The sequence below is a fragment of the Rhinichthys klamathensis genome, unplaced genomic scaffold (genome assembly GCF_029890125.1).
Source record: "Rhinichthys klamathensis goyatoka isolate OS25496 unplaced genomic scaffold, OSU_Roscu_1.1 h1tg000114l_1, whole genome shotgun sequence".
NCBI lineage: Eukaryota > Metazoa > Chordata > Actinopteri > Cypriniformes > Leuciscidae > Rhinichthys > Rhinichthys klamathensis.
Window position 1 is genome coordinate 4,090,382 of NW_026606651.1, and position 25,765 is coordinate 4,116,146.

General features: G+C 37.4%; 1 protein-coding gene across 4 annotated transcripts in view; it reads right to left on the reverse strand.

Moving 5' to 3' along the window:
• unc5ca (unc-5 netrin receptor Ca) overlaps positions 1-25,765 on the reverse strand; it is a 163,308-nt gene that overhangs the window by 91,977 nt on the left and 45,566 nt on the right. For all 4 annotated transcript variants that reach the window (XM_056254834.1, XM_056254836.1, XM_056254835.1 and 1 more), the window contains exons 2-3: positions 11,679-11,912; positions 2,499-2,642 (exon numbers count right to left, since the gene is read on the reverse strand). In XM_056254834.1, the coding sequence (XP_056110809.1) occupies positions 2,499-2,642; positions 11,679-11,912 (378 nt within the window). The remainder of the gene's footprint in view (positions 1-2,498; positions 2,643-11,678; positions 11,913-25,765) is intronic.

Below are 25,765 nucleotides of genomic sequence, written 5' to 3' on the forward strand. Positions count from 1 at the left end.
CATCCATCTATCTATCCTTCCATTCATCCCTCCATCCGTCCATCTATCCATCTATCCATCTATCTATCTATCTATCTATCTATCTATCCTTCCATTCATACATCCATCCATCCATCCATCTATCTATCCTTCCATTCATCCCTCCATCCGTCCATCTATCTATCTATCTATCTATCTATCTATCTATCTATCTATCTATCTATCTATCTATCCATCAATCCATCAATCCATCCATCCATCCATCCTTCCATCCATCCTTCCATCCTTCCATCTATCCTTCCATCCTTCCATCTATCTATCCATCCATCCATCCATCCATCCATCCGTCCATTTTTATTTTTTTATTTTATTTTTTTATTTAACCTTTATTTAACCAGGAAAATCCCGTTGAGATTACTAATCTCTTTTTCAAGGGAGTCCTGGCCAAGACAGCGGCACAGATCACAACAATTCAGTACATTACAGACAATTTCATAACAATTTCATAAGACTATTTAAAAACATTCACAAACCATAGATTTCATTTCCAAACTTTTGAGCAAGAGTTTAAACTGGCCTATTGAAACCAGTTCCTTTAATTTCCAGAATTTTTGTAAATTGTTCCATGTTGTGGGGGCAGAATAGTGAAATGCCACCTTACCCGCTTCTGTGCGGACACTTGGTACAGACATTAGCAGTGAGTCTTGTGAGCGTAAAGAATACAGTCCAGCCCCTTTTGGTTGAATATATTCACACAGATATGAGGGGAGCAGATGCAGAATACCCTTATATAAACATAAACCAATGACTGAGTCTACGATTCTCCAGTGCTGTCCAGCCCACACGTGTGTAAAGTTCACAGTGGTGTGTGCGAGGCTTACAGTTTGTGATAAACCTCAATGCGGCATGGTAAACAGAGTCCAGTAGTTTCAATACTTGGGTCGGGGCATTCATATAAATGAGGTCACCATAATCCAGAATGGGTGTAAATGTTGCAGCTACAAGTTTCTTTTTTGCATTGAAAGAAAAACATAGCCTATTTCTAAAATAAAAGTCAATTTTCAGTCTCAGTTTCCTAACCAAATGTTCAACATGTCCTTTAAAACTAAGACTGTCATCAATTAAGATACTTAAAAGATTTAACTCTTTCAATTTCTGCCCCTTGAAGAGTGACAATTGGAGGACTTATGTGCAGATTGCTCTTTGCATTTGTGAATAACATCAACCTGCTCGTATTTGCATTTAAAGCAAGATCCAGTTGTAGAAACATATTCTGAACTTTGTTAAAAGCGTTTTGTAATGTAGGGACAAAGGCACTAAGAGTTTTTGCAAGGCTGTAGATAACCATATCATCAGCATAAAAATGGTAATTGGTGTCCACAAGATCCTGGCCAACTGTGTTCACATAGATAGTAAATATAAGTGGCCCCAAAACAGAGCCTTGGGGCACTCCTTTAGTTAAGGAAAGAATATTAGAACAGCTATTATCTGATTTAACACATTGGGACCTGTCAGTAAGATAATTACAGATCCATCCAACTGCCTTTTTAGATAATCCAATATTGATCAGTCTCTCTTTGAGTAAACTGTGGTTTACAGAGTCAAAGGCTTTTGACAAATCAATAAAAAGCGCTGCACAATGTTGCTTATTGTCAAGAGCTGTTGAGATATCGTTGATCACCTTCAATGTTGCTGTTATGGTACTATGACCATCCGTCCATCCATCTATCCATCCATCCATCCATCCGTCCATCCATCCATCCATCCCTCCATCCGTCCTTCCATCCATCCATCCATCCATCCATCCGTCCTTCCATCCATCCATCCATCCATCCGTCCATCCATCCCTCCTTCCATTCATCCCTCCATCCGTCCTTCCATCCATCCATCCGTCCTTCCATCCATCCATTCATCCCTCCATCTATCTATCTATCTATCCGTCCTTCCATCCATCCATCTATCTGAAAGAATCTCCATGAGAGGAAGTTTCTTGTGTACTGCCAGTCTCTCTCTCTCTCTCTCTCTCTCTCTCTCTCTCTCTCTCTCTCTCTCTCTCTGAGACGGCAGAGGGAGAGTGAAGTGCCCTTGGGCCGCACAGCTAACCTGCTCCTAACTCACACACACTCAAGATGGACGTCAGGAAATTAACAAGATTAATAAGACCATAAAGAGATGTCCAGACAGTCCCCTGTGTGTGTGTGTGTGTGTGTGTGTGTGTGTGTGTGTGTGTGTGTGTGTGTGTGTGTGTGTGTGTGTGTGTGTGTGTGTGTGTGTGTGTGTGTGTGTGTGTGTGTGTGTGTGTGTGCTCCAGACTGTCTCCTGTCTGCAGTCTCTGATCTGCATAAACGCTCCATTACCTTCGGCCAGCTTACAGACTATCTCACAGAACGCGCGTGTGTGTGCGTGTGTGTGTCAATAAACATGAAGCCAAAGAGTCTGTGAATCTCCTGCAGTCAGAGCAGACAGAGCAAAGACTCTTCTCGTAAAAAAACCCTGTGTGTGAGTGTGTTTATACTCACATGCGATGCGGACGTGCACCTTGCGGCTCTTGGTTGTTCCTGCAGAGCTCCAGGCGACACACTGGCACCAGTAATCTTCCAAACCAAACAACTCCTCCACCTGCTGTCGGGAAATCTCAATCCGTGCTTCCCTCACCACCAGACCTGCACACACACACACACACACACACACACATCAGACTCACACCGGCAGACATTTGACGGTCAGCGGAACGTCTGGTCCACATTGATTGAGAATAAGCACAGATTTTTGCCAAACCGAATCAAATCTGATTGCACATTTAAAATAAAATGTTTTCCTGTATCCTAAACTAGGCAATCCAATGTAAATATGTGCATTAGAAGCCTTTGCAAAGAAAGTGTAGCCGCATGAGTTTTGAGTGTGATCAAAGAAGCCTCGGGATGGCTGGGTTTGCTTTTATAACATATCTAGAAAAATATGCCAGGAACACTTCTTTTCATGTTTCTAACTGAAGAGACGACAAGGATTTTGTGTAAACATTCCCGTCAAAAAGCATTCCAGCAGCTCAAACAGCAGAGCGTGGCGTTATCAATCTCAAGGTCATGGGTTCGAACTGATGAACGGCATAGTTTAAATGAAATTAAAGCCACTTAGACAAAAAGCGTCTATAAAATGTGTAAAAATATCAGCTTCTTGCCCAATCCTGCTCCAATAACTTGAATTCTCTGGATGAGATGTCTGTTGTACATGTATAAATAATGAACCCCTCAATGTCTCCGTGAAATATTCCCTGATAGAAATCAATAGTTCACACTTACCCTCCTCTGTGTTTATTTGTTTAGTGCTTAGGGGATTTGTGTGTTTGGCACCATTTGGTGCAGAATGCTGAATGTGAACGGGAGAAACCTGTAGCCTTCAACAAAATAAGTGAAGTGAAAAGACACACACACATGAATGTTTAAACAAACATCACTCATGGTCAAACAGCGATAAAAGAGGATACACGCAGGATGAGGTGAAGAATGATGATCTAAACTGTGTTTTACAGACATAAACTCAATGCAGACAGACACACACACACACACACACACACAGCAAAAAAACCTTGTGTTGTTGTTTTTTTTTTAAATATAACAAGATACATTTATGTGAGAAGCAAAATTGCATAGGTTTTAAGACTTATATAAATATGTCTTGAAGGAAGCTTATACTTTTTCGAGATAATTTAATAAGTTCCACAAATTAAGTTGTGAAAGAATAATAATGATTGGCCTCTTAAGGTTTCTGTCATTTTTCTTCTCAAATGTTTTCATTTAGTTCAGATCATTTATACTGGAAAACAAGATAGAAATACTAATTAAGAAAATGAGAGAAAGTAAAGGATTTAAAAAGCAAGCAAAATTAAAATAGAAAAACAAACGGGGAACCCAATCTGCATTCCCTAAAGGAAAGATCAGTGTCTGCAAGGCAGCAGAAGAACCATGTTAAAGTTTTAATCTTAAGGTCTATTATCATGACGGTCACATCTCAAAACACTGTGCCTGAGAAACACTACATGGTGTGTTTGCAGAGAAAAGACGGATTAGAAAGTAAAAAAAAAAAAAATGCAAGAAAGAAAAGACCAATCACAAATCAGTATGCAAATAAATGTAAGTAAATAGAGCAATTGCAAAACAGCATGCAAATATTACAGTCACTGTCAGATACAATTTGCATGCTAAACATTCTAGCAAAGTAACTCAGATTCTAAAAATGATGTTAAAGGTACGCGTTTTTGTCGTACCCTGATTCACTATGGTAGGCCTGTTATAAGTGTTTATATTTTAGACCTGTCGGGATAGTCTTCTTGTGTATTCGTCACTTGCCCATGCGTGTCTCGTCATAAAGTCGCTCCAGCTATTTTGACATTTTTGGTGTAGGTTAGTTGCAGTGGTTAAAGTGGGATTATTAAGGCTATAAAGCTCATATTAGCCAGCTAAACTTTTACTACCCTGTTAGAAAACATATATAGTTGCATAGTTTCATGTGGTTCTTCTCCCTCGCTGTATAATGGGTTTGCTGTGTGGGGAGAAATGTGCTGGTAACGTTTGTTCGACAATCAGCTGATTACTATTATTATATTATATATTAAGAGACCCTTCATTCTCACCTGAATATGGCTTTGTAAACTTTATCCATGATGAGGTTTATAATGGACTGTGGTACAGAAACAGTGACAATGTTACACACTCTTGGCTTACTCTGGCTATTCTCTGCTGTCTCAGACGACGATGTTTGTCCCGTTTTAGCCACCGTAGCTTCTTCGAAATGGAGGGGTGAGCGGTGGGCTGAGCCATTAGTGCAAACTCGCAACCGAACCGCTAGATGCCGCTAAAAATCACACACTGCACCTTTAAACAAGTTAATTTACTCAAGGCTACCAGGTCAGTATTGCCACCTTCTACAAGCTTTGGAATTTGAAAAGTAATTTTAACTAATACAATTTATAGGCTACGTTTAACGCAGTTGGTGGATTTGGCAGACGTTCCTTCATCATGCGCTGTGCAAACGCGTCAAAGCATTCTCAGGTATAAATATGCAGCATTAATGCACGTCGGTGATTTTAAACGAATATTTAATGTCGATATACAATGGTTACATAATGTTAAAACTAATCCTGCTATTGATCTCTTTGTAAGACCCTATAGAACAGTGGCTAGGGAAAACAAATGTCAGGCGAAATATATCGAAAACTAACTTTACCGCGCTCAACCACCGTGAGTGCATTTCACGCATTTGTAATCGCTCGCGTTCAGCGGGGAGGAAGGGAGGTTGGTCGGTCGGTCGGCCCATATCGGGACCAGCGAGATTCGTTGAGATTAATGAATCTATTTATTTATTCATTTATCTGAGGTGCCGGACCGTTCCGGTCCACTTTAACCCCTGGTTAGTTGTCACAACGAGTGAAACCGTTTGACAAGGAGCCGCTAAATCTCAAACCTAGAGGAATCACCGGTTAAAAAAAACAGAGGAGAGTCTGCAGGGAAAAAGAGAGCGCGACAGAACTCGTAATAAAACAAGAATCAGCATCGGCTTGGCTTTTCAGAGATGTTGAGAACTGAGGGATTTGAAATGTTGTAAAAGCAACACAGAGATGTGTTTTTATTACTCAACATGTGAGTAAGATGTTTTATTGAACAGATAAATTGCCATTTAGCTCTAACAAGGTTCACTATAAAGAATTATCTATTGTGAAGGTTCAGTTCATTATGGTTGTTGTAACGCTGTGCTGGAATTTATTTTTAAGAAAGTAGCGTGTCTATTAACGGGTAAAGATACAGTAACGTCTTCAGATAGTCAGCTTGAAATCCTTTCCATCTAAACTGGTTATATCTCTTAACCCTGTGAATGTTTTATGAGCAGTCGGATAACCATATTCATCCACACAGTCACAGAGCAGAAGCACAACCAAAACAATGTTCGTCCACAAAATCTAAGCAGTTCTTATTTTATTTTTAACCACTAGAGGGCCAAAAGTTACATAGTGTACCTTTAAAATATGAATTTTGCAACAAAAAAAATAGCCAGCATACCTCATGCTGAAATTATCTACAAAACAAAGTCTTTATGTTAAGTGACTATTAGTGAGCTGAATTAATTGCGGAAAGAATATAAATAGATCTTAACATTTCTGAATAAAATGTGTGTAGTGCAATCTTGACAGGTTGCTCTGTGATATTCTAGTCACGGGTCCCTCCTTCAATGCAAGTCTGTTGGATGTTTTCACCTGTTTTATTAGTAAAGTAACAGCACTCCTCTCCTACAACACACGTGTTTTGAGGAATTATTCATACCTGGAGCTCAAACGCTGGAGTATGACACACTGAACCTTAACAATAAGTGTTAGAGGTTTGTTCAAATCACTAAGAGCAGTAGCAACAGTGATGGTGCCTTAAAAACACCCATAACAATAGACTGTTGGATGAATATCAATACAGCACTGTCTTGCAAGCATAAAAAGACACACAAAGCATGTAAAAGCACATGCACACACACACATATATAAAAACAGGCAGGAAATCAATGACAGCAATAATGGGATGTGGTGCATTCACTATAAGATCTGTAAGCACACACGCTTTTGTTTTGGATTATTGTGAATATGAATTTAAAACTGGCACCAAACTGAATTCCTGCTGAATTTCTCTTTAGGACTTCTGTCAAGAACACAGACACGGCAGATTAATCTGGACCATTCACTCTACTGTTCTGTGTTATTCGCTTAAATGAAAATATCGTACATGTGAATAATTATCACAAACATTTCTGAACGATCATGAGACACTGAAGACTGGAGTAATGATGCTGAAAATTCAGCTTTGATCACAGAAATAAATTACATTTTACAATATATTACAATAGAAAACAGTTCTTGTTTTTACTGTATATTTGTACTGTACTTCCCGACCCAAACTTTTGAACATTGAATATACTAGTATGAGATCATTAAGAACAAGATATTTAATTACTGTCTCTGATTTCAAATATTGTTTCAAAAAGACACACAAAAAAAAAAGTAAATTCAATTTGATTTCAGTGAATCAGTTTAATCTGTCCTTTTCAATGAATTGATTGAAACTCAGATTTTAGGATTTGTTTTTATTGTCATTTAAAAGTATTATATTATTATATAAGTCCCTGCAGCATTTTTCATAATACTGTATTTCAATTATTACATTTCTAAAGCTTTATCGTATATAATTTTCTTCAAATTATAATTATTATACATGCCGTTTTGTATATGAGCTCAAATTAACTGATATTTAAATAATTAAATTAATTTAATATTTGTCCTAGTACCACATAATAAATGATCAGTCTGAATTTCCAGAAATCAGAAACTTACTTGACTTTGTGAAAGTGTTTCTGAATGGCATTATATTGCGTAAACATGTTAACACGTCTGTTTAAAGTCACCATGAAATCAAAATTGACAATTCTTGTTTTTTTTATGGAATATTGCAATATTTATTATAATAATGTATCCATGCACATTAAATATATATTTTAATTCATGTGCCCTTGTAATCTTTAATCAAAATAACTTCCCCTCCCTCTTGTAGCGACATCACTTCTCTTCTCTGATGAAGAGGGCGGAGCAACCTGTCACTCATATGAGATCGACCAATAGCAAACCATATCCATCCAATCAATTCCCCGTGGACATTGACCCGCCTACATTTTTTTCTTGTTCGAGAAGCCGTTTCACTCTCACAACGGAGAAGAAAAGACTATTGCAACTTTAGTTTCATGTCGACTCTAAACTAGACCATGCGAGACAAAAACCACAGCAGTAGTTTCTATTTAAACCAGATAATGAGCCTCATTTTTAATCTTATGCACTATATATACACAGACACACAAAACACTCACACACTATGAGTCCAAACACACCAGCATTTCATGGCATGGAACAGATTTAACCTTGTTTACTCACAATCGCCAAAATGAACAATGAAATTGATTCATAACGATATTACACCACTCCAAATAGAGATACATAGCGATGCCAGAGGGAGCGGCGAACAAAGACAGGCCTGAACCAACCAAGAGAGTGAAAATCTAATTAAAAGCATAAACTATACCTCTCTTGCTCTTTTTCGCTCTCTCTAAATCTCGTTCTCTCTCACACGCCATCATTTTTTATGATAAACGTTAACTGTCGCACATTAAGGCCCCTCGATAAAGTTCCACGACAGTGTTTAGAGCAGCCGGTCCCATAATAACTACACGCTCTGACCCCGAGTAATATCCGAGGTGTGATTATGACAGTAAAGTTTCCACCACAGAGATATTAGAGCAGAATTACTGCGGCGGGTTGATATCAAAGATCCATTAGAGTCATTAGCTCAATAGGAGCTTGTTAACCTCTGCGTAATGAATTGAGCTCTTCGCTCGCCCACACCGAGAGCGGCTCGTGTCGGTTTCTCCTGCGGTGAGGTGATTGTGCTTCAGCCTCAGCCGATACATGCTATTTTCACTCTTAATGATCGAACGTCAGTGGAGGGCTGCTAGCTTTCCCAACCTCGAAATGCACAGCAGGGTTTCTTCAATAGCAAACATTATAGGTCCATACGTGAACGCAAATGCTTTGGATTCCTTTCATGTTGCATTCTCAGTACTGCTGCAAACCTGTGCTATAGCAAACATTAACATTAATCTACAGCTAGTTTAACCAAGTCAAGAACAGGTTCATAAACTTCCATTAAAATGTTTGGGCTCAGTAAATGAATTAATACTTTATTCAGCAAGGACTCATTAAAAGATCACAAGTGACAGAAAAGACATTTAAAAATCTTTCAAAAGATTTCTATTTCAAATAAATTATGTTCTTTTGAACTTTCTATTCATCAAGGAATCCTGACATGTCACGGTTTCCACAAAAATATGAAGCAGCACGACTGTTTTCAACATTGATGATATTCAGAAATGTTTTTTGAGAAGCAAATCCGCATATTAGACTGATTTCTGAAGGATCACGTGACACTGAAGACTGGAGTAATGATGCTGATAATTCAGCTTTGATCACTTTACAATATATTCACATAGAAAACAGTTCCTTTACATTGTAATAATATTTCACTATATTACTGTTTTGATCAAATAAATGCAGCCATGTTGAGCAGAAAAGACTTCTTTCAAAAACAGTAAAACATCTTACCGACACCAACATTTTGATTGGTAGATAATCTAGCAGATTATTCACTATACCTGGCCACAAAGGCATGGTAAATAATTAAAAATCTTCAATTGATGTCTATCATTTAATCATCTTCCTAAATAAACCAATACAGAAATGATGCGAATCATACGGCAGCATTAGTCTCTCTGCTGCTGTCCTCAGCTCCGCAACACTCATGCTGTTTATATGATGGCACTGCAACTTCAACATTTCCTTAAACATTTCGGAAGTGGGGAAAAACATGACTTATACCTGTACTTGCACCTTTCAACTATGAATTGTAGCATATTATCTTTTGACTATCACCAAAAGTGGACTTGGATCACACACTGTTCTTGGCTTTTACTTTGTATTCTGTTCTCACAGTGTGCAAAAAGACATTTATGCTTTTATCTAAAGTGACATTGCATTGAAGGTATACACAAAGCTTGTTTCCGCCACAGAATAAAAAAAGGTAATTGCGACTTTTTATCTCGCAATTCTGACGTTTTTTCTTAGAGTTGTGTGATATAACCTCTCTTTTCTCAGTGGCGGAAACAAGCTTCTATAATAGTAAGTATGCCGTAAGTAATACATATTATCAGTTCATGCATTCCCTGTGGATTGAACCCATGCTGTTTAGGGCCATGCGATACTGTTTGAGCCACAGGACTGTGACAAAAAAACAACCACACTGTCATTTACTCACCAGATTTAACAACACTCTTAAAAAACCAAAGGTGAGGAATAACCAAAAACCATGGCTCCTAAGAGTAGGTCTACAAGACAAAAAGCTTTAAAAAAGCATTTTTGTTAGTGTGAACAATCTTTAAATAGCCTAAAAACCTTTTGTGCAATGGTTCTTCAAGGTTCTTCATGGAACCATAATGCCAATAAAGAACCTTTAAGAGTGAATATCTTATTATTCGTCTAATCATTTATCTTGAAATCTTGTTTCTTTTGTATCATCCGTTTAAAAGTCAATTAATATTACGTTACTGCCACTATTGGAAGAGAACAAAATTTGAACTGAATTTCGCCTTTGGCTAAGCCCCGCCCCCTTAGTTACTGTTGCTACGTCCGACAAACAAACTTCATCTGGGCTCTGGTATCAACATGGCTTATGCTGTGACAGCTCTTCCTGCTGAAATTTTATCAAACTTTTATAAAGCAGCAAATAAAGTGTCCGATAGAAGTAGGCAAAAGTGGCTGCAATATACGTCCGAAGGCTATATTCATGACATACAGGTGAAACGCAAGGAACAACAAGGCATCCAAATAGAGGCAAAAGCATACCGGTCACAGTCAAAAAATGAACCACCGCATATCCTACTAATCGAGACGGAGGCTGGGACTAACAATATCAAGGAGCAACACTGTTCATGCAAAGCTGGGTAGGTCTCTATTCACTTCTATAATCGTTATTACAAAGCAAACGGACTACGCGAGTATAACGTTGTATTTATTAGCAGCGTGTGCTAGACGACACTTGCCAGGATTTGACTTCGGGTTTGGGAAGAGAAAAAAACGCACACCCCCCTCCAACCTCTCTGGGAAACACGTATCTGTGTTACAAATGCCCCAGGCACAATATTTAACCATATTTTTGATAAAACTAGCCTGCCGAGACCAAAAATATTAAGAGACGCCTGTGTTAAAGTCAATGGAGCGCTGTGAAAAAGTGTTGGAGCTCGTTCTTGGCTGCGCTGTGATTGGTCAATCTACATTCTAGGGTGTGGCTTAGCCAAAGGCGAATTGCATTGGATAAAGTCAAGTAGAGCTTTAAACAATAAACAGGAAAATAACTATCAATGATGCAAACAGAATTCAATTCTGCTGTAAAGCAGAATAACTTTGCAACATATTGTGAAAAGCGCTATACAAATAAATGTGAATTGAATCGAACTGAACATTGACACTGTTATTGAACTAAATAGAATCCACACAGAAATACTGAGTTGAATAATGACACTATTGTCTTCTGTAGAGCCACTTTATACAGTAGATAAATTGAATTTGTTTCATAATTGATGCTGAATAATGACACTTGACTTCTGTAGAGCTGCTTCACAGCTAAAACTGAATTTGTTTAATAATTAATGAATTTTGCAACTGTTATTTTCCTGTTTATCATCACCATGAAGCTGCTTCAATACGATCTGTATTGTATAAATCACTATATTATATGATTTGACATTCACTGACGGTCAGTCATCTAGGTTGTGTCTCTGGGCATAGTCGTTGGTGACTAGCCTTAATCTCAGTGTCCATAACAGTCAAATAAAATAAATCCTTGAGAGCTCTGATAACATTACAGAAAAATACACAAACCCGAGTCAGGGAGGGGGTTATCTATCTCTCTAGCAGCACCTTTAGCAATGGAAACCATGAATAAACCAGAGCTATCACGTTTTTATTGCACCTTTAGAAAAGACCATAATGTTTCCGACCCATAAACGAGAGTGATGGTGAATGAAGTGTGTGTGTGTGTGTGTGTGTGTGTGTGTGTGTGACTGACCCGACGTCTCGTCCACCCGCTCCTCTATCGTGTGCTCTCTCTGATGGACCCACTCGCTGTTGCACTTGAAGTAGATCTGTGCGGCTGGCGTGGCCGTGCAGAAGAGATTGACGGCTTTGTTCTTGACGATGTAAGCGTCTTCCGGCTCCAGAAGGAAGTGTGGGAGAGGTTCCGGCGGGTCGCTCGGGAAGGTCTCAGGCAGCTCTCCCAAACCCAACAGGAAGTCATCATCACCTGGGACAAAAACACAGACAGCGTGAGCCTTAAAATCAACACGAAATGGAAGTTGTGATAGTCTTTTCTTCCCTATTGTGATGCATATCTGGGTGAAACGGCTTCTCGAACAAGAAAAAAAATTAGGGCGGGACTTGATTTTGTCCATGGGGAATTGATTGGATGGTTGTGGTTTGCTATTGGTGGATCTCATGTGAGTGACAGGTTGCCCCGCCCTCGCGCCAGTGAACACATCATCAGAGAAGAGAAGAGACGCTGCAAGAGGGAGCGAGGGATTTTGATTAAAGATTAATAAGGGCGCAAGAATAAAAAAAAAAAAGATGTGCATAGATAAATCATTTATAATAAATACTGCAATAATAAGAACTGTCCATTTAGATTTCATGGTGACTTTAAGGAAGTGAGTCAGGGAACAGAGTGCTGCCTTTCTAAAGTGCCATTATAAGTTATGTTCACTACTGTTCAATATGTACAAGTAATGTTACCAAAGATTTCTATTTCAGAGAAATCCTGTTTTTTTTTGTTTGTTTGTTTTTACTTTCTATTCATAAAAGAATCCTGGGGGAAAAAATGTATCACGGTTTTCACAAAAAAATACACTAAAAAATGCTGGGTTGTTTCAACCCAAATTTGGGTCAAATATGGACAAACCCAAATGTTGGGTTAAAAATGTAATTAAAAAATTTACAGTTGAAAGTTAAAGTTGGGTTAAAATTTTAAATTACATTTTTAACCCAACATTTGGGTTTGTCCATATTTGACCCAAATTTGGGTTGAAACAACCCAGCATTTTTTAGAGTGTATGAAGCAGCACAACTGTTTTCAACATTGAAAATAATCAGAAATGTTTCTTGAGCATCAAATAATCATATTAGAGTGATTTCTGAAGGATCATGTGACACTGAAGACTGGAGTAATGATGCTGAAAATTCAGCTTTGCACCAATACGGCTGAAATTGTAATAATATTTCACAATATTGCCATTTTTGCACAAATAAATACAGCCTTGGTGAGCATGAGACTTCTTTTAAAAAGAAAAAAAGAAAATAATGTCCAGCTTTTGAATGGTAGAGTACAACTGAAACACTATGAAATGAGTATAAGTTAGTTTTAGATAATGCAGAATAAACGTTTGCAACAGAAACTCCCATTACGCCAATTTATTCACAAATATCAGATTTCTCAGAGCCTCTTCTATTTCTCGTCGGCTGAGCTCTGGGTGCAGAGAGGCTTCACGCTCAAACTGGGCCTGTTTTGGGCTCTCATTATGACACAGGATCTTACGGTCTCAAACTGATCCCTGGTTAATGGCGTAACTGATGGTTATTTTTAGCTTCCCAGTTCAAATAAACATGACGTTCTGAGATCTCTCGTATACTCTCTCTATCATTCGTCCTCTTTGCTTTGTGTGAATGGACTAACTATTAAATGAATGAACAGATGAATAAATGAATAGACAAACAAACAAATGAATGACTATGAACTAATAGAAAAATGTGAATGAATGAATGAGCAAATTAATGAGAGATTATGTCAACAAACAAATCAATTAACATATGAATGGACAACTGAATGAACACACAACCACATGAACGTGACAAACAAACAAACAAATCTATTGTTAATGAACAAACTAATGAATGAATTTATGAAATGAGGCAAGAATGAATAGATGAATAAACATAAATGAACAAACAAACAAGATTGGATGAATGAACAAATGGGCGAATGAACAAATCAGTGAACATGAACAAACACTTGAATCAATCAACACATGAAGAAACAGACAAATGAACAAACATGTCATGAATTAACAAAATAATGAATAAATTTAAGACCAAATTAATCAACAAGAATGGATGAATGAACTAATCAATGAACAAATGAAAGGATTTATGAATCAATAAAGATTAATGAACATGAATGAACAGATTTATCAGTTAACAAACAACTGAAAGAACAGACAAATGAACAGATGAACAAATAACTAATGAACTAACTAATGAACAAATGATCTATTAAACTAATAATTTAATGAAAAAAAATGAAGATGAATGAACAAATGAATCAATCAATAAACTAATGAATGAACAATCAAACAAATGAACATGGCTAAATAAATGAACAGTCAAAAGAACAAACAATCAATAAATAAACAAATTAAGATATGATCAAACAAACTAACAACGAGCAAACTAACTAAACTAATGCATGAATCAACAAACACCAACAACCATAAGAATGAATCAATGAATCAATCAGTAAACTAATAGTAATAGAAAAGTGAACCGAATAACAAATAAACTAATGAATGAACAAATGAAAACGACTGAATAAATGAAGGAACAGGCATATGACTTAAAGTAATGAATGAACAAATAAATGAACAAATGGTGGAATAAATGAATTAAGTAATACACTAATGAACGACTGAATGAATGAACAAGTATATTATGAATTAAAGAAGAATTAAACAAGAATGGATGAGTGAACAAAAAAAATAATGAACAAAAATCAATAAACTTGATGAAGGAATGAACATACAAATGAACAGATGAACAAATAAAAGAACAAACTAATTAAAGTATTATCAAAATAAGGAATGGATGAATCAATAGATGAATCAATCTACAATTAATAAATCAAAGAACCCAGACAAGTGAACAGAACAACAAATAAACTAATGAATGAACAAATGAACACGACTGAATAAATGAAGGAACAGGCATATGAATTAAAGTAATGAATGAACAAATAAATGAACAAATGGTGGAATAAATGAATTAAGTAATAAACTAATGAACGACTGAACAAAACTCAATGAACATATGAATGAATGGATGAATCAACACACGAATGAATCAAAGAACAAAGAAACAGATAAGTGAACAGATTGAACCATTAATCAACAGACAAAGAATGGAAATAAAGCAAAGTAATGAATGAATGAACAAAAAACGACTGAATTGATGGACAGATTAGTTGTTTTGTAAAATATAAATTCACGTTGTTCATGTCTGTAGCACAATTTCACATCCAGCACAAATGCAGAGATCTCCAACAGCACACACACACACGTACACATAATGGATGGGTCGTAACCCAGGACGTATCGATCCCTGGAGTCATCGATAGAAATACCTGATACTAGCATTACACTAACACACACACACACACACACACACAGTAAAAAGACAATGGCGCGAGCGTCGGATTATTATGGAATGCCTTCATTAGATGCCCGCTGACCCGTCCTATGGCACGCACTCCAGCTCATAACTCTTGTCTGACTGTCTCACACACACACACACACACACACAGAGTTCGTTTCACCCCAAATTAACACTCTGTAAGGTACATTAGCTTCTATTAACGGGTCACGGCACAGCCATGGGATCTAATGACGGACCGCGGGCCGCGGGTCTGTGTTGTGTTTGCCAATGTTATTATGATACAAATGATCTGCTGAGATGATTCATTTATTCAAATCCGTGATTAATCTTATACACACAAACAGGCTCTGTCCTGTTTACTCTATAAAAACCACAGTCTAGGATAAAAACACACAAACAAAACTGATACTCTTCCAACAAAAGGCCTCAAACACACCTAAAGTAGCCGATGGGCGGGAAACTTTGGGCATGACCCGGTCCGAATCTGGGAATCAGGATTCGATTCGAAAACCATTCTTGATCTAGATTTTTTTTTTCTTATGAATTAATGAGGTTAAAGAATTTTTTTGTGTCACTTTTTTATGTGATGGATTTTATTAAAGTATTTATATAAATGAATTATATAATTATACTTTTTAAAATAATTATACATTTTAAAATATTAATAATATTTAAAATATTAAATATTATGTTAAGAATTATCTAACTATAGTTTCAAAACATACAAGCAAATACACTGAAAAATTCACACTGATTAACCGTGAAGCACTTTTCACAAACAAAGGAATTTCACATTACAAAGGAATGATAAGTAACACAAAATTTAAGTAAAAAGACTGAAATAATCAAACATAATCCAATAATCTTTGTCTCATTCAACAGATTTCATGCTGTCATGATCCTGGCCTGTGCTCCCCTGTCTCGTTTAATAGACTTTTATTTTGAAGTTTTGTTTTGTTTCTATTGTTCCTGTGCTTCAGTGTCCTGTGTTTAGTTCCTGTTTCCTTTGTTTTCATTGCCTAGCTTGTTTTTTTATATATATATAGTTACCCTCATTGCACTTCCAAACAACAAAATAAGGCCTTTGTACAGCATTTTTATAAGAGAAAAAGCTGAAACACCGGCAGGTACAACCACACAGTCATGCAAAACACAGGTTTCTTAGCTTCGATGCATTCGAGTTTTCCGAATCAATTCAGAATTGTGGAAGAGAGAATCATGATGCATCAGAAAATCAACTCTAACGTAAAGTTACTAATGAATCAACAGACAAAAGAACAAACATGACCGCAAAAAAAATGTGTGAAGATGTGATCAAATAAATGAACAAACGAATGAAAGAATGAAAAACAATCTAAGAACATGAATGAATGGATGACTAGGAGTCAAACAACCGAATGAATCAAAAAACACAGAAATAGAAAAGTGAACAGAACGACAAATAAACTAATGAATGAACACCTGAACAAACAAATTAACCAACTAATGAAAGAATGACGAAGTGACAGAATAAATGAATGAACAAACAAACGACTAAATTGATGGATAGATGAGTTGTTTTGAACGAGATAAAATCCCTCGTTCAGCTCAAACGCAGAGAGCATTAGACAGTAAAGGTCAGAGGCAGGGTGGAACATTGTCATGGAAAACAGAATTGTGTTGTAAGAAACCTTGACTAACATTATAAGGGGAAAATAAAGTGTAGAAAGAACGCTTTCTCTCTCTCTGGCTGTTCTCCAGTCGTCTTCTATCGCCTCACCTCTCAGGTGCCAGAGAGTCCAGTGTTGGTTCAGATGATTAACTCTCTTAATAATGGGGCTTAAAGACCAAGCCGGGACCTTTGCAACACGAGAGAGGTCACGTTTATCAGCTTAACCTTCCGCCGCTCATGAGTGTATTATTGATGAACAGGACCGCAGGAATATTACAGGTTAAAAACAACTTAACCCCCATTCGATGGCATCTGTGACACGCCGTCAGTCACTGCAGAAAAGAATCCCTCAGTTTGTAAAAATGAATAGAAATAGTGTTTACACTATGAATTCATAATGGAAGTCTATGGGGCAATGAACCATCGCACATGGTTGCCTTCGCTTTTGTCCAGTATCACTCACACAAGCTGCTTCTTCATTCATTGGACCGTAGGAATAAAACGAAGGCAGCCAAATATTAAAATATTAAAATAATAACAAGTAAAATTTAATGATATGAGTGTCAGATTATTAAATAAATAAAAAATAAATAGAAACAATGAAACATTGATGCAATAGCATGAGAAATATATATATTTCAATATAGAATATTGTTCATAATTAAATGAATTAATATTATTATATTTATAATTATATTGTTATTTACAAATATTTCGTCTCTTTAACCTTATAAAAAGTATCATGAATGTCAGATTATTAAATATATGACTAAAATCAACAAGGATCTCAAGTACTGATGAAGAAAATAATGCAAAATTGATACTGGTATATAACTGTTAACAATCAAACAAATTAATATAAATTATATTCAATAATTCATAACTATTGTCTCTTTGCCCCTACAAAAAATAAGTATCACAATAATTAGTAAAAAAAAATATGCAATAGAAACAAACAAGTGAACATCTAATTTTGATGCAATATCACGAGAAAATTTAATAATATATTATTATAATAATAATTTACAAATAATGTATCTTTAACCTTTCAAAAAGCACCATGAGCATCAGAATGAATGAATCAATAAATACTTTTATATTATAAAGACTTTTTTTATACAAAATCAATATTTAATACTATTGTTAATAACCACATTAATTCATATTAAGTATATTATTATTTTAATAATTTACAAATATTGTCTCTTCACCCTTACAGAAAGTACCACAATCAATCAATCAATCAATCAATCAATCAATCAATCAATCAATCAACCAATCAATCGGCTTTAGTGCTCAGATATCAGGCCACAGATGCTGTCGATAAACATTGAGTCTAAAATAACCCAGAATATTTCTTTAATACGAGCAGAGGTAATTAATCCGATCATAGATCAAACAGAAAAGACACACGGCACTCCAGCCCTCCACTTCCTGTGTGTGTTTATGTGCGTCTGTGAGTGTATTACACACAAAGTCAAGGAGAGGCAACGCAGCGTGGATGAGCTCTTATAATCAACAGTGTTTATCACTCGTCCCCAGACTCATCATTTACACACAGCACTATGATAAATATCACGTTTAATTACTGACCCAGCGTGAGGACACACACCGCCAAGAGCAGCCGGCACTTCAAAGCTATCAGGAGCAACCAGATCGAGCTGCATATATGTGTGTGTGTGTGTGTGTGTGTGTGTTTACAGCATGTTCAATATCAGCCCAACACATGCTCATTTAAATACAGACAATAGCTGTGTTTGTTCTAATGAACACTCATGTGAACACTCATCCATCATACACACGACACATGACTAAAGCTCAGCTGGACTCTGTCTGGACACACACGCGTTTACTTGCCTTTCACTTCTATTGTTCTTAAAGCTAATTATAAATACTACTAACCCGAACACCATAAAACACTTTATATATACACACTGCCGTTCAAAAGTTTGGGATTGGTACGATTTTTTGTTTTAAAATAAAGTATTTTATGCTCATCAAGACAGCATTTATTTGATTAAAAACACAAAAATAAAAAGTAATAGTGTGAAATATTATTACAATTTAAAATAACTGTTTTCTTTTTGAATATACTTTAAAATGTAATTTATTCCTGTGATCAAAGCTGAATTTTCAGCATCATTACTCCAGTCTTCAGTATCACATGATCCTTCAGGAATCATTCTAATATGATGATTTGCTGCGCAAGAAATTATTATTATTATCATCAATGTTGTAAAAAAAATGTTCAGGATTCTTTGACGAATACTAAAAATGTATGTATGTATATATAAATGATCTATGTCTCTGTGTATATATATAAATTCTAATATTATTGAAATTATTTATATTAATTTTTGTATTAAAATATATATTTTATTAACTTAACTGATGATACTCTGGAATTATCATTGCACCGTCACTGAACTGTGGCACAGCTGAGATACTTCTCTGTAAGGATAACAAAATGAAGTGTATTTTCTTTTGAAGATGTCCTCGAAAAATAGTAGTTATTAATTTATCAAACCTCTAGAAATGCTGGTGAGACATTTTGTTCCCAAAAGAACATCTGGGTCAGAAGCAAGGTAAAAACATTCATTCTGAAAGTAAAGCCGTCTTCTATTCATTCTGCGATTGTCCACATAAGAATAGAAAAATAAAATAAAAAACGAGATCTCTAATATTTCAATAGCATCACCTAGAGAGCACTAAATGGAGAACAAATTGAGATGTTTCTCCTGAGAAAAACATCTGATGTGCCTCCTCTATATATTCAGTTCTCCACAATGGCTGTCTGCAATTAAAACTCAATTAAAGATCTCAACACGAACTCAACGATTTCTCATCAAATTCTTGAAATGCTCTGAGCTGCTTCACATTCATTTAACTGTTGACTCAGTCATTAGTGTTTCTCGAAATCATTTTAAAGAGAAACATCTTAGACGAAGTTGATGCTTAAATTAAACAATTGAGAACTCTTACTAAGTTTTCTTCAGAGCTATAAAAGAGCACCAATAAAACTGGCTTCTGGGTTTGGCTGTGTGAAGCCAGGGTCTCGTTCATTAAACACAAGCATCATTTGTGTAAAAAAGAAAAGAAAAAAAAAGCACTCTACCATTGCATTTAAAGTGCCCCTATTATGCTTTTTTAAAGGCTCCTAATTTTGTTTTGGAGTCTCTCACAATAGGTTTAAATGCATCCAAGTTCAAAATCACTTTTTTTTTTCTCTCATAATATCCATTGCAGCATCACCTCTTTTCTCAGTGTCTGAAATGGTTCGATCAAAGATTCAGTCTCTCTAAACCCCTCCTTTTTGAGAGCTTGCTCTGCTCTGATTGGTCAGACAGCCCAGTCTGTTATGATTGGTCAACGGCTTGCAGCACGTGTCATAAAACAAAATATACATTTCCATATCTGACTACCACTTGAGCTCCGGATCTTTCTTGATACACAGTGATATGAACAGTTAAAGTCCTTGCACACTTGAGTTCGAAATTTTCGCACGTTAAAAATAAATACGACCTCACGTTGCGTCAATCACGTTTACACACTGACTTCGAAAATTCCGTCCGTCATAAAAAAAATCGGATCGGGTTCGATTTTCTGTTTTTTTCGCATCCGTACCAAGCATTTTGAGAGGTATTTTGACCATTCAGAGCCACCGAACAAGCAAACGCCAAAATCCACAACTGTTCAGGATCATTTGACCCTTCGCTAAGCCCCGCCCTCCCTAGTTACTGTTGCTACGCCTGTCAAGCTTTCACACCTGGCACATCTATTATAGTGTGTATGCACTGGTGTCAGACATTCCCAAGGAGATAATTACTCATTTTTGGTGAACATGTGAAATATCTGAGAGAGCCAGACTAAACGGACTACAGTATGCATTCGAGGGATATATTCACGACATAATATGCAATCGAGTATAGAATAATTTCATAAAAATTGAAGCTAAAGCCCATCGTCCCAGCACAAGCAGCCGCCGCCTCATACGTTGACCGTTCAACTGGGAAACACAAATTGAGGAACAGCTGTGTTCGTGCACAGCAGGGTAAGTGAATGTGAAAATAATCTAATATTTATAAATCAAACTGCTTATCCATAAATCTTGTGGAATAACACTAACACTGGGAGAGCCGCGATCGGATTGGGTTAAAGTTACTCAGTCAGGAGTAGGCCGTCGATTAACAAAATGCTGAAATATATTTTAAAGTATGTCAGTGAGCCTCCGTCTTGTCTTTAATCATTTTATTTTACGTTAAAATATATGCATTATGAACAAAGAACCGTCATTATTTCCAAGCTAGGTGTTTTTGTTAACCCTGTCGACATTTAGTTGTGAATGGGGTCTCCCACTGCTTGATCCACGCCCGTCATTTCTCCTCTTGCCTTTAAGATATTCAGAAAGGAAAAAAAATTCACTCCCCCATCCAAACTTTGAGGATACCGGGTATCAGATTTGCACAATCCACACACAATGCTTTGGCATGTTTCCCTCGCTTGAAAGCTTGTCAGACCTCCCTTGCCTAGTTACGGTTGCTAAACCATGATTGGCCAGTGGCGGTTTTCGGGCGTGGCTTAGCGAAGAGTCTATTGGTTCACGGAAATTGACCGTTTGCAAAAGCCACGCCCCCTAGTTATTGTTACTACGCCCGTCAAACAAATGCTCAAACACGACCAGCGCGACAGATTGCCATGACGGGAAGAGGTATAAGTTAACGTTACCCGTGCGTGTCAGTGACCTTTTTTGGAGCAATACCTCCGCGATATCCTCCAGATCGAGGCAAAAGGGGGTACAGTATGCAGTGGAGGGATATATTCAAAATATAAAAATACACAATGAAGGAGACACGACTACTATCGAGGCGAATGCTTACCGGTCTCAAGCGAAATCTGAGAAACCCCATGACCTGTACCTCAAATGCAACCAGCACAGCCTTGAAGAAGATTTTATAAGCTGGGTCAGTGGCTAATTGTTTGGAGTTAGAAATATATAACTCGCGCTGCAGCTGCATATTTAGTAATTTTGCCTCAGATACAGGATTATACATTCGCTTTAACAAGCAGGTTGTTCATTACCACGGCAACCGCTTGCGTGTCATGCTGAATGCGATTTTCGTGTTTAAAAAGTAACTATACATAAGAGACGGAAAGATGCAGATAACCATACATTATTTAAGGTTATTTCTATTCGTTACGATATTGATATATGAACTGATGTTGTCAAGTAAGCTTCATGCTTTCCCCGTTGTGAACGTGCACTCCTCTAAACTGTAACGTTAGTCTACGGGTGCTTCACTGCTGCTCATTTCCCCCGAGAATATCATGTTAACAACAACCCTTTAGAAAACGTAATTCCTTTGTGGATCCTCTTGATCTGCTTTCTCCATGTTTCTTTGACTAATCTCAGTGTCTCAGTCTCACGCTTGCTGCACGCGAGTTAACCATGTTCGACACATGTAACTGGGAGTGGGGCCGTCCACACTTTTATCCATTGTAGGCACCGCTCACGCTGTGTTTTCGGCTTTGGAAACGGAAAGAACACAACACCTCAATCTCTCGGGGTACCTAGTGTCCGATTTACAAACGCCGTGGGCGCACCGCTTCACCATCTTGCTTGGAGTCAATGTTTGACGGACCTGCTCACATAGTAACGGTTGCTATGATGTGTGATTGGACAATGGCCGTTTTGGGGGAGGGGCCTGCGAATGGTCAATTGGTAGAAAACCAGAGCATTCTCAGTTGTAACTGAGTTATGGTCTGGCAAAGCGTCATAGACAAATCATTTCCAGAGGGGCGTCACCAACGGACGTCGCGGATAGACCTAAAACCAATCAGAGCGATGAAGGAGATGACGTATGCAGAGCGGCGGAGAAACATCTCCGAGTGTTGTTCTTTGCTCGGATTTTAACTAAAAGGAAACGTTTAAATCGCTTAAAACAGACGCGATAGCTGATTCGAACGAGTGATGTTCGACGGCGGCATCCATCTTTGTAAAGTAGGCTACAAAATCTGCTTCAAAATCCCAGCGCTGTCGTCATCATGTAAAGCCCGCTTTACAGGAGTTGTGGAGTTGTGTTCCCAACGTTGTTCCCAGGAGGAGTTGTGTTCCCAACGTTTCTGATTGGTGCCTCGATTTCGACGGATTGGAAATGGACTTGAATGAGCTCTTTGCCAGACTAACTTTCAGAGCAAATCTAAATTTGCCGGAAGTTGTCTGGGTTTTCCCAGGCTAGTCAATTGGTAGTCTTGTTTTTAATATGTGGCTCCAGTATCGCTGACATCTTGAAGTAAACTTGGAATCGCTCGGGAAGCTCCTTGATAAGGAGGTGAACTCTCCGTCCTCTCTACGCAATCTCAGGATTGGATGGACCCAATATTTTATTTTTCTCTTTTTAAGAAGATAGAGGACATCAAAATCATCCTCACAGCTTGAAGACTCCATTTTGTATTGTTTTGCGAATTTTTTCGCAACGTATTAATTAATACCTATCAGACTCAGTGTGCGTGACGAATTATAGGATGACGAATACGAAAAAAAGCATACGAAAATTTCGGACTCAGTGAGCAAGGACCTTTACGCTGGCGTCAGTTTTAAAACGAGTCCTCATCCTTTGGAAGTTCATGCAAAGTGGATTTGCTTTGGCAGTCAAGCAAATGTGCTGACAAGTGTTTGAGGAAGAGGCAAAGTCGACGTTGTTCTCGGGCAGCCAATGAAGACCATATACTTGCATTATGCAAATGTGTTACAAACATACATAGGTTCAAACAGGAAGTAAGACTGGAATTGCTGACGACTCATTTCTGCAATTCAGAATCGGTTCTTTCTTTTGGGAAACAATAACTCCATTTATCTGCACTTTGATCTTTGAAACTTTGTAGACCTTTTCCAGTCACAAACAGCTATATTACACAAGGTAATATCCCCCAAAAAAACATAGTAAGGGCGCTTTAATACGACAATTTACATCCAAAGAGTGTTGTGCTCTGCTTGTGTTTCATGAATGATATTATAGAGGCTGATAAATGCAAACAGTGAAACAGGAGCTATTAAAACCCGCCTATCTCCGTGTTTCCCTGTACATTTAACGTTCATATGTTTTGGAAAAGTCTGCGCAGTGTAATTTAGTAACAGCGGTTTTAAACTGGGACCAGATGCAGAGTATTACACACACACACACACACACACACACACTGCAGTGACAGAGGGCCTCATTATCTGTGACAACAAAAACGGCTGTCACCACCAACTCACACGCTCTCAAAACATGAACATCATTACAAACAAAGATGAACTCCCTCATTCCATCAGACAGCCAACTCACAGCGCTTCAAAGCTCAACGTTCCTCTGAAAAACCCATTTCAGACTCCGCATTATGAGCGAATGCTCAACAAAAGCAATAACAGATGCAGAGAATGGAAGTGAGCGGAAGAACTTCACAGTAAATGTGGCATGACACGCTTCAGATTTTAACAAAAGCATTCGGTGTTACCTAGATGACGAGCAACAGACGGTATTGTGGGTCAATTGTCAAACGTACACCTTTGCCGCAGAGTTTAAAAATTAAGCATGAAGAAATTATGAATATTTCAACTATGTTGTTAAAACAATGTTGGACCCCATTGACTTTCATTGTACGGGCAAAAAACACGAGTTTTAGGTGAACTACCCCTTTAAGTCTTTCCCCGCCATTGACGGAAATTTCGAGTAGTATGAAGCTGCAGACTCGGAGACCTGCATCTACAGTCCCCCTGCACCCAGAGTCCCGCATTCTCAGACCCCTCGTTTTTCGAGACAGCGCCTCCTATCAAATTGTATCAGATAAAAATGTGAAGAACATGTGAAGAACTTAAGCCAAAACGTGAGTAGGCTATCTTCAATTTTATTTAGCGAATCGTAGTAGCCTACTCGTTTGATTTATTTTTTAATAAAACTAATTTAGCTCATCGATACAACATATGAATAGTCCATTTAATATTTGTAAAGATAGTTTGTAACAAGATTTGTGCCGTTAATGTATGTTTTTTCGCCCTCTTCCCCCCGAAAATATTTTGATAGCTAACGTTAGCCTTTAACCTTGGACTTTTTGTAGATATGTCATAATGCTGCAGTGATTTTCACTGCCCATTTTGTGCCCCCATATATTTCAAACCCACAAAGTTGTCCAAAGTTCAAAAACATCTCAAGGGACACTTCAACAGAGCAGTGCAACATGAAGGTAACATTTGCAAACATCTTTTTTTTTTTCTTTTTTTTTTTTTGAAACATCATAAGACATGTGCTATCGGGCCTATACTGTTGTAGGCTATTCCAGGGTACACCATACATCGATGGAGTCGCCCAAGCAACATTTTGGAGTTGCTCAAAATGTTGCTTTTTTATGAAACTTTTATGAAACCCACATTCAAGTGTTGATTTAAAAAAAAAAAAAAGAATGCATGAAGCTAGAATAAAAAGCAGAGGCTCTGTTCTTTCTTTTTACATATTGCATGTTCAGATATTCAGATATGCGCTGTACTCTGTGTGCGGGTGTTATACGATCTTTCGAACAGCAGGAGGCGCTGTGTTCGAAAAACGAGGGGTCTGAGAATGCGGGACTCTCGGTGGGGGACTATAGATGCAGGCTCCGAGTCTGCAGCTTCATAATATTGGAAATTTCTGGCTTTCCGTGTTTTCACTATTATATGGTAGGGGGCGCTATTGCACATCTTCTGAAAGAGTACTGAATCTCCAGATCAAAACACAGGCGAAGAAGAAGCAGAAACAAGCGATATCATATGTAAGCAGATGCTTATGTAAAATAATGCGATCATCAACATTAAACAGCATATAAATCCAAACGTCTTAATGTTACCAATGAAATGTTGACCCAGGATAAGCTATAGCCTATAGGACTGTAAAACTTTGGGGGTGTTGATGGACTCGATCTACTCCATCAGTGTTTTGATCATCAGCTTTTTGCTCAAAATGTTGCTTTTTTATGAAACTTTTATGAAACCCACATTCAAGTGTTGATTAAAAAAAAAA